Source organism: Stomoxys calcitrans, chromosome 2 (assembly GCF_963082655.1).
Source record: "Stomoxys calcitrans chromosome 2, idStoCalc2.1, whole genome shotgun sequence".
Lineage (NCBI taxonomy): Eukaryota > Metazoa > Arthropoda > Insecta > Diptera > Muscidae > Stomoxys > Stomoxys calcitrans.
Genome location: NC_081553.1, coordinates 66,986,613 through 66,997,105, shown reverse-complemented (window position 1 = coordinate 66,997,105; position 10,493 = coordinate 66,986,613). Strand labels below are relative to the sequence as shown.

The 10,493-nt window shown below is 39.6% G+C and overlaps 1 protein-coding gene across 1 annotated transcript; it reads right to left on the bottom strand.

Moving 5' to 3' along the window:
* Positions 1-570: 570 nt before the first annotated feature.
* Positions 571-10,262, bottom strand: LOC106085871 (uncharacterized). The gene is made up of 4 exons (XM_013250315.2): positions 9,899-10,262; positions 5,270-5,395; positions 1,032-1,274; positions 571-918 (listed from the first exon to the last, which is right to left on the bottom strand). Exons 1-4 carry the CDS (start codon positions 10,260-10,262, stop codon positions 755-757), a joined length of 897 nt encoding a protein of 298 aa, XP_013105769.2. The 3' UTR covers positions 571-754.
* Positions 10,263-10,493: the final 231 nt, after the last annotated feature.

The window sequence follows — 10,493 nt, the reverse complement described above, 5'->3', positions numbered from 1 at the left end:
TCTGTAAGGACCGGATCTATCCGATACTGATCTAAGGATTGGATCAGGGTGTCGCTCCGCACATTGTTAATAGCCGCCTCGATGTCAATGCATACCGTACGTCTTAGCATCGAAGGATTCTTCTATTTTATGCGCAACTTTGTGCAGGACACAACATAGGCGTGCTTTTTGTACTTGAGAAGTTCGCTGGATGTCCCACTCTTTATCATGGTATCCACAATACCTTCCATGGTTCTGAGTAGAAAGGACGTAAGGCTTATAGGTCTGTAGGCTTTTGGTGTCGCTTAATTTACCTTGCCGTGCTTGGGTATAAATACCATACAGGATATGATCCAGAAAGGATTAACTGGCATGTACATCAATTATCCGAATGAACTTTTGGGTTCATTATTGGTACATTTGTCACCATATTGTAACGCAATTTTTCCAAAGTTATTACGGCCAATTTTTATAACTTGGTTAAATCTAGCTTTTCTTAAATTTATTGTTTTTTTTTATTTTTCCATATTAACTTAAAAAAGCTTAGCTTATATTTATTTACTAAACAACAATAAATAAATAACATTTACGAACTAAACCTTCTTTTCAACAAGAAAACGCTCGTTTAAAATGATGCTGAGCTTGCTATATTCAATAGTTGTGAAGCAAAATCAATCACCAAATTTGGACCAAATATTGGTATAAGAAAGCGAATAAACTTGGAGAAATATCGGCGCCCATAACGACTTAAGACGCGATACATGGACATCCTTAGCTATTGTATTCGTTTACTGATGGAATCCAAAAAACTGTATCCCTCATAGGCTTTGCTCGTGCTCCAATCTTTGGAGTAGTATTGTCCGCCAGCCTCATGAGGATTAGAGCCAGAAGAACCGTGGTAGGAGTTAGGAAAACTGCTGCCCACGAATTGGGAATAATCTGATGGCGATTGTGGTCATCGGTCAACGAGGAGTGGTGATCAGAATAATTCATGGAAACGAAAATAAACAAATTATTTGTATTTTTTTCTTTAAATTAATTGAAGTACCTACCAGCAGGATCCGAGTCATAGACATGAGAATGATGTTGCACCAATTGTGGATGGATTTTACACAACGTCTTGAATTTGAGATAATGTATCAGCCATCCACCGCCACCCACTATGAGTATGTTTAGAGCCAACACACCAAGGATGAGACCAACCAATGTCATCTTCAAATGGGCAATTTTCATGAGGATAATTAGCGGTAGCAGGATCATCCATTTGCGTTGTTTCTTTTTATGCAAGCGTGGCTCTGAAAATAAAACAAAGCAACAACATTTTGGGTGATAATTTTTTAGTAAGAAAATCTTTTTTTGTACCCATACTGATTTCGGCATTCCGTTTTTAGCACCTTGAAATAATAACCTAAGACCCTATAAAGGATTTTCTCGATAGCACTGGCATTCGGAGTCAATCTAGCTATGTCCGTCAGTCTGTGAAAAGCAAGCCATTTCGAACGAAATGTCACAAAAATACATTTTATTTTCAACAATAATTGTTTTTCGTACACATGTCGTTTGTGGTCAAAGTCATTTTTTGTAGCATTTGTATTTTTAAGCTTTCATTGCGATGGTCATTTGTTATCACAAACTATTGATTTCCTCCAAAGTATCTTCCTTGCAGTTTCCTAGAAAACTGAAATTAGTTCATCAATTCCCTTTAGGTCTTTTTTTTATGTTTATTACATTTATTTGCCAACCCTTAAGTATTAAAAACAAGTAAAAACGTGCCAAGTTCGGCCGGGCCGAATATTTAGAACCCAACAGGCAAATGTGTACTTCAAAAATTGCAAATTTTGCCCATGAACATTCCACTGAGGAATAGGGGCAAACTTCTCACATATCAATTAGTGCAGTCCGATTCAAGTTTTAGCTCAATGATAAGGGCCCAGTCCGAGACCTCTTTGGGGAGAAGCTTTTACATGGCGTCTATGCATGCCATAGTACCTCATAAATGTCGCCAACATTTAGAGAGAAAAACTACCGCAAAAAATTTTTTTCCAATGGTCTCGCCAGGATTCGAACCCAAGCGTTCAGCATCATAGGTGGACATGCTAACCTCTACGCTACGGTGGCCAAATGTGTATTTTACGTACCAAATTTCCGCCAAATCAGGAAAAAATTTTGAATTTTCGAGGCCGTAGAATACTAATCGGTAGATCAGATAGATACTTACCACAGATTTTGGAAATCGTAATATGTGCAGACAACGGTATAAAAACTGAGGTTTCTAGGGGCTCAAGGAGTCAAATCGCAGGACCACTTTATATGGAAGGTATATTCAAATCTGAACCGATATGGCCCATATGCAATCCCCCCTGACTAAAGACGGGTTTCTACCGGGTAAATACCCAACGCTTGGGTATTACTTTGCTTTAATTGGATATGACAGAACATTTGTTCCACTAGCCGAACGTAGAATAGCGTTCCAAGCGCCTTGATCTTCGGCGCTCTATCTAAAACCTCTGACACCCAGTTTCGAGGTGTCTCCCACCACTTGATCTTTCCATCGGTCTCTTGGTCTTCCCTGTTTGCGTGTTTGCCTTCAAAAGACTTCTTTGCTGGAGCTTCTTCATCGATTCTGACAATATGACCTAGTCAACGCAGCCGTTGTATTTTGATACGTGTAACTATGCTGTTGTCGTCATACAGCTCATAGAGCTCGTGCTTCATACGACGCCTATATTCTCCAGTAAAGCAAACTGGTCCATATATTTTACGAAGAATCTTTCTCTCAAACACTCCAAGCACTGCCTCATCTGCTTTAACAAGTAGCCATGCCTCAGAACCATATAAGAACGCGGGTTGTATCAGTGCCTTGTGTAGTGTAATCTTCGTTTGTTTATCCTGACACCATGACCCAGTCAACGCAGCCGTTGTATTTTGATACATGTAACTACGTACAGCTCAAACAGCTCGTGATCCATTCAACGCCATTCAAAGTCCATCGCACTTCCTGTAAGGCGGTAATATCTGCCTTGTACTTCTCTAATACATCCGTCAGCGCCTATACTGCACCTTCTCTATAAAGAGTACGGACATTCCAGGTGCAGATCCACAAATCATGGTCCTTTTTTCGTTTGCGTGGGTCGTCAACGTTGGATGGGGGGTTCGTTTTTATACCCTCCACCATAGGAAGGGGGTATACTAATTTCGTCATTCTGTTTGTAACACCTCGAAATATGCGTCTAAGACCCCATAAAGTACATATATTCTTGGTCGTAGTGATATTTCAAGTCGAACTAGCCATGTCCGTCCGTTCGTCTATCTGTCGAAAGCACGCGAACTTTTGAAGGAGTAGAGCTAGCCGCTTCAAATTTTGCACAAATACCTCTTATTAGTGTAGGTCGGTTGGGATTGTAAATGGGCGAAATCGGTCCATGTTTTGATATATCTGCCATTTAAACCGATTTTGGGTCTTAACTTCTTGAGCCATTAGAGGGCGCAATTCTTGTCCGATTTGACTGAAATTTTGCGCATGGTGTTTTGATATCACTTCCATCAACTGTATGGTCCAAATCGGTCTATAACCTGATATAGCTGCTATATAAACCGATCTTGGGTCTTGATTTCTTGAGCCTCTAGAGGGCGCAATTCCCGTCCAATTTGACTGAAATTTTGCACATAGTGTTTTGATATCACTTTCAACAACTGTGAATAGTATGGTCCTAATCGGTCCATAACCTGGTATAGCTGCCATATCAACCGATCTTAGGTTTTGACTTCTTGAGCCTATAGAGAGCGCAATTCTCATCCGATTTGACACATATTTTGTACAACGGCTCCTCCCATGGCCTTCAACATACGTGTGTAATATGGTCAGAATCGATCTATAGCTTGATACAGCTCCCATATAAACCGATCTCCCGATTTTGCTTCCTGAGCCCCGAATCGGACTATAACTTGATAAAGCTGCTCCTCCGTCCATATTCTAACACTTTGTTTGCCTAAAAACAGATACTGCGCAAAGAACTCGACAGATGCGACCATGGTGGAGGGTATATAAGATTCGGCCCGGCCAAACTTAGTACGCTCTTACTTGTTACTATTCCTTTGTTTCTCATAGAAGTTCTAATAGTTTTCCGAGGGCGGGGTACTGGCCCAGCGCTACAACCGCATGGGTTTGGTGGGATTGCACATGTATTTCTCGTTATGGTGAGCCACTGGCTCCAAGATCCGACGCTCGGCACCAGCCTCCCCTTACCTGGGAACAGACCCTAATGTTGGCGATAGGTTATTTAAAGGCGCCAATAACTCGTCTCGAGTATCATTGGCACTCAGTATTTAATTAAGAGCCAATGCCACCTGACTCCTCACTGAGACTCTCCTCTCGAAAATCACTGAGAGCCCCCGGCTGCATTTGCGGGTACACCGCATAAAAACGGAGCTTTCCACCATCTGCAACCGGTGAACGCGCCCGTTAGCTTTCAGCTAAGCTTCCCGTGGTAACGATGGACAATACACATATCGGAGCTCAAAGTTCCAGCCTGTGTGGTTATCCCGTGAAGCTTGGGTATTTTTTGGGCAAATACCCAATACCTATTTTGGGTATTTATAATTTTGAAGATATTTTGGGTATAAAAACATTTTCCAAACAATTTTTGAGATTTAGTTAAATATAGCCGCTATATATATATATATAAACCGCGGCTATATACAACTAAAATCCGATTATATGAAATTAGTAGGTCAGGTTTATATACAAAGAATATGAAATCATCAAAAATTGTTTGGAAAATGTTTTTATACCCATGATATCTTCAAATTCTAAATATCCAGTTTTTGGATATAAATGGGTAAATACCCGGGTACCCAATTTACCGGGTATATACCTTTTGAGTATTTACCCATCGCCCATCTCTACCCATGACCTACATCAATAAGAAGTACCTACACAAAATTTTTAGGTGAATATCTTTATCGTTCCACCGCTATCATGATTTCAACAGACGGACGGGCTTGGCTAGATCATGTCAAGACAATCAGGAATACATTGCGTTATGGGATTGTAGATCAATATTTCAAGGTGTTACAAACGGTATGACTAGTTTAGTATACCCTCCCTCCTTTGATCATGAGTATGAAAACAAACTTCAAGAAAAATAATTTCATAAGACCTAATCCCTTGGCATCCCAAAAAATTATAATGAATGTCATTTTTTCCAACCATGATGGTCCATTTCTTGAACATTTCCTTGCAAAATACTTGTTTCACCCTTGAGGAAACAGCATCAACAAAACCACTTACCCATTTCATTAGATGTAACCCTTACTCCGCTATCACTTGTTATGGTCATCTGTATGGCATGGTTTCGTCCAAAGTACTCCAGCGACCTTTTGAGAAATTTTGTAATAGCGGTTAGTTCATTGTCACCTAAAGCGCGAAGGAAAATAAGAGAAAATGATGTTTACAAATTATTATAATTTGAATAGAATAATTAGAAATTCACTATTCCTGCATAATTAGTAGAGATGCTTGAACTTGGAATCGCATGCCACAGTTGCTTGTTTACATTGGTCAAAGATGGTGGCATGTCCTTTATTATTCATTGTAGTAGCCTCATAAGGAAATACCCTGGAAATGTTATTATCATTTCATGTTTCATCTTCTTCTCAACAATGTTGTCAAAGCTGTAACATATTCTCCAAGGGAAATGTGGAATTTTCAGTTTGAAATGACATTCCATTTAATTATATTAAAACAAAAACTCATCATAGTATCTATGATGATATTGAGTGTTTGCCAATTACAAGCGATATGGTGGGGTTGCCACTCTAGACTTTTTAAATAAATTTCAAGATAGGTATAACAAATAAAAGCTTTAAGTTCTGCCGGGCTTAATTTGATATACCCTTCCCCAGGGATTGCAGAATGGGAAAACGTATAAAGGGTGATTTTTTAGCTATTATCCTTTTTGCAACACTGGCTTAAACAGCTCACGCAACTTTCGTGTTAAGTTTCATTATCAAACATCTTCAGTTTGGTCTATAATTTAACCATAAATTTTCTTACAAAAGAACAAGGTTTGAAAATTATTGAATTTTATTATCAAAATACGTGCTCTATTTTGTTCATGGCGCGCTTCTTCCATTTTATGGACCAAGCTCATTTTTGCCTTGATGGGTACCCAAATAAGCAGAATTTCCGATTTTGGAGTGAAGATCAGCCAGAAGCATTGCAAGAGCTACCAATTCATCCAAAATTAGTCACAGTTTGGTTCGGTTTATGGGCTGGTGGCATCATTGGACCGTACTTCTTCAAAGATGATGCGAATTGTAACGTTACTGTGAATGGTGAGCTCCACCTTGAGAACATATCCCACTTTTTTTGCCCAAAATGCAAGAGCTTGACTGGCATGACATGTAGTTTCAACAAGACGGTGCCACATGCCACACAGCACGCCTAATAATAGACTTATTGAGAGGCGAGTTCGATGAACATTTTATTATACGTTCGGGGCTGGTCAATTGGCCACCTAGATCGAGCGATTTATCGCCTTTAGACTTTTTTTTGTGGGGTTATGTTAAAGCTTCTGTCTATACAGATAAGCCCTCTTGAATTGACGCATTGGAAGACAACATTGAAGCATTTATTCGTGAAATACCGGCCGAAATGTTGAAAATAGTATGCCAAAATTGGACTAAGCGGATGGACCATTTGAGGCACAGTCACGGTTTGCATGAAATAATCTTCAAACATTAAATAATATGGACCGTACTATCGATTCAAATAAAGATTTTATCCGTTTTTCTGAACATTATATTTTTTTTTTTTTTTGAAAAACTTTCCTATAGTTCTTAAAAAATAACCCTTTGAAAGCCGTTTAGTTCGGCCGGGTGGAACATTGGATACCAACCACCTCGGATACAAATAAACATTAAACAAGTAAAAGCGTGCTGAGTTCGGCCGGGCCGAATTTTATATACCCTCCACCATGGATCGCATTTGTCGAGCTCTTGCCACTGTATCTCTTTTTAGACAAACAAAGGATAAAAGAAAATAATTGCTATGTTATTGGAACAATATCAAGTAATGGTTCATTTCGGACCATAATTGAACTGAATAGGGAGATCGGTTTATAGGGGAGCTGCATTAGGCTATAAACCGATTCATGCCATATTCGACGCGTATGTTAAAGGTCATGAGAGAAGCCGTTGTACCGCGTTGTGCCGCGCCCTCTAGTGGCTCAAGAAGTCAAGACCCCAGATCGGTTTATATGGCAGCTATATCACGTTATGATTATGACAAATCGGATAGGAATTGCTCCCTGTAGAGGCTCAAGAAGTCAAGACCCCAGATCGGTTTATATGACAGCTATATCAGGTTATGGACCGATTTGAACCATACTCAACACAGTTGTTGGAAGTCATAATAAAACACCTCATGCAAAATTTCAGCCAAATCGGATAAGAATTGTGCCCTCTAGCGGCTCAAGAAGTCAAAATCCCAGATCGGTTTATATGGCAGCTATATCAAAAACGTGGACCGATATGGTCCCAATTGCCCTTTTTGCGATTGAGTATTGTTTTTGACCTATGTAAACTGTAACATATTGTTTAAGTTCTTAAATGAGTGATAGAAAATATTTTTCCCATTAGCAACTCTGGTCATGCACCAAGGTCACAATGGTGTCCAACAGCTGCCCAAATACCCAAGATGGCAAAGAATTCGTGGAACATTTTCATTTCCATTTGCTGATATTTTTAATAACGCAAAGAACAACAAAACCCAAATATAAGAAAACAAGTAAGAGCGTGCTGAGTTCGGCCGGGCCGAATCTTATATACCCTGCACCATGGATCGCATTTTTTGAGTTCTATGCGCGGCATCTCTTTTTAGGCAAACCAAGAATATTGAATGAATGCTGAACATTGTACAATAGATGTCATTGTGTAATGTTTCAGTTCATTCGGATAAGAATTGCGCCGTGTCAGGGCTCAAGAAGCAAAATCCCGAGATAGATTTATATGGGAGCTGTATCAAGCTATTGATCAATTCAGACCATATTAGATGCTTATTTTGAAGGTCATGAGAGAAGCCGCTGTACAAAATTTCTGCCATATCGGATGATAATTGCGCCCCCTAGAGGCTCAAGAAGTTGAGATCCCAGATCGGTTTATATGGCAGCTATATCAGGTTACTTTTCGATTTGCGCCAAACTAGGCACATGTGTTGGAAGTCATAACAAAACACCTCATGCTAAATTTCAGCTAAATCGGATAGAAATTGCGCCCTCTATCGGCTCAAGAAGTCAAGACCCATGATCGGCTTATATGGCAGCTATATCAAAACATGGACCGATTTGGCCCATTTACAATCCCAACCGACCAACACCAATAAGAAGTATTTGTGCAAAATTTCAAGCTGCTAGCTTTACTTCTTCCGAAAGTTAGCGTGCTTTCGACAGACAGACGGACAGATGGACGGACATGGCTAGATCGACTTTAAATGATATGACGATCAAGAATTTTGGTTTATATGGCAGCTATATCAGGTTATGTTCCGATTTACGCCATTCTTAGCACAGTTATTGGAAGTCATAACGAAACACCTCATGCAACATTTCAGTCAAATCGGACAAGAATTGCGCCCTCTAGAGGCTCAAGAAGTCAAGATCCAAGATCGGTTTATATGACAGCTATACCAGATTATGAACAGATTTGAATCATACTAAACACAGTTGTTGGAAGTGATACCAAAACACTACGGGCAAAATTTCAGTCAAATCGGACGGGAATTGTGCCCTCTGGAGGCTCAAGAAGTCAAGACCTAAGATCGGTTTATATGGCAGCTATAACAAAACATGGACCGATTTGGCCCATTTACAATCCCAACCAACCTACACTAATAAGAAGTTTTTGTGCAAAATTTCAAGCCCTACTCCTTCTGAAAGTTAGCGTGCTTTCGGCAGACAGACGGACGGACAGACAGACTGACGGGCGGACGGACGGACAGACGGACGTACAGACGGACAGACGGACGGACAGACGGACAGACGGACGGACAGACGGACGGACGGACGGACAGACGGACGGACGGACAGACAGACGGATGGACAGACGGACGGACAGACGGACGGACAGACGGACGGACATGACCAGATTGACTTAGAATGACATGACGATCAAGAATATACTTTATGGGATCTAAGACGCATATTTCGAGGTGTTACAAACAGAATGACGAAATTAGTATACCTCCATCCTATGGTGGAGGGTATAAAAATCATGTCTTGCTTGCCAAAAAGCTTTAAAGGAATTTTTAAACTTTAACTGTGTTTAGCTAATAAATGAAATATAACAGAAATTTGGACTATATTCTCTTTATGACTTTTTCAATACCAAACTAGCCTCTTCTCATTGCTACCAACATATGGCGACATTTAGCCATTCAGGAATGCTGACATAAGCCGATTGGCAAAAAGGGAGCTGCTTAGGTTTGCATATTAATTGAATTTCTTAATGTATTTGCAATTCAATGGTTTGCTAATGAGAATTTTCATAATCTTGGGTAGAAATTCCTATGGGAATAATGAGTTGAGAGGGACATTTTAAAATCTTAGCTATAAAAGATAAAATTTTAAAATATTTTGGAAAGGACTCAAAACTCAACATCTTCATAAAAAAATTCAAGAAACTGTGTGTTGTGCTATTCTTTCTATAAAAGTATTGATCTTAATGGTCTTAAGTGGGACAATGTCGTGTTGAAATTTCACCATTTTAATAAACTTTATTAGATAGCATCATTGCTGGTGCTGTGTTTCCAAACCATGTCTTCATGAAAATTCTGTATTCATTAGGCCTCAACATAAATTTGGTATTGTTCATTTTACTTCCACTACAAGTCCTTTCACTTTACACAAACTCACTCACACACCATCAAAACTTCTGGCATCACTGAAGACAACAAAGTTGGCAGGCTCACTTAGTTGCACCAGCCGTATTCGTCGCTTATCCTCTGACAATTCTCGCCCAAATTCCTTGGGAAAGTAACCCAAACTATTTGTGGCCAGTTTCCAAACAATTTTGGAGGTTTTGTACTTGATACACGACACTAGGTTACGCGATTGCAAACATTGTTTTTGATTGCGCAGCACATAGGCATCACTGTCGGCCAATAAATCACGGGGACGATTATTCAGGGTGGCATTTACGGCCGTTACAAATGTCCTTTGGATAAGGGCAAAACTGATTATCACAAAAATGCAATTCAATGAAACGAATTTTGTTAGGGTTAACATTTTTGTTATGTTTTTCTCAAGGAACTTGGGATTTGGGATTCACTTTTAGTGCAATGGTTTTCACTTTTGTTTTCTTAACGTCTACGTCTAAAATTGAAAGTGCTGTTGATATGCAACTGCAAGGAGCTTAACTGATAGAATGACAGGAAAATTAACTGGGCAACAGCTTTTATGTGCCAACTATTATCCATGGGATGGTGGCCAAGACGAGTACATTTCTAGCAACATTCA

Coding starts and splice junctions, on each gene's coding strand:
- LOC106085871 (XM_013250315.2), bottom strand. CDS start 10,262: ATGTTAACCCTAACAAAATTCGTTTCATTGAATTGCATTTTTGTGATA. Junction 5,396..9,898: donor TGATGCCAGAAGTTTTGATG/GTGTGTGAGTGA, acceptor TTCGCGCTTTAG/GTGACAATGAACTAACCGCT. Junction 919..1,031: donor CTATGACTCGGATCCTGCTG/GTAGGTACTTCA, acceptor AATCGCCATCAG/ATTATTCCCAATTCGTGGGC.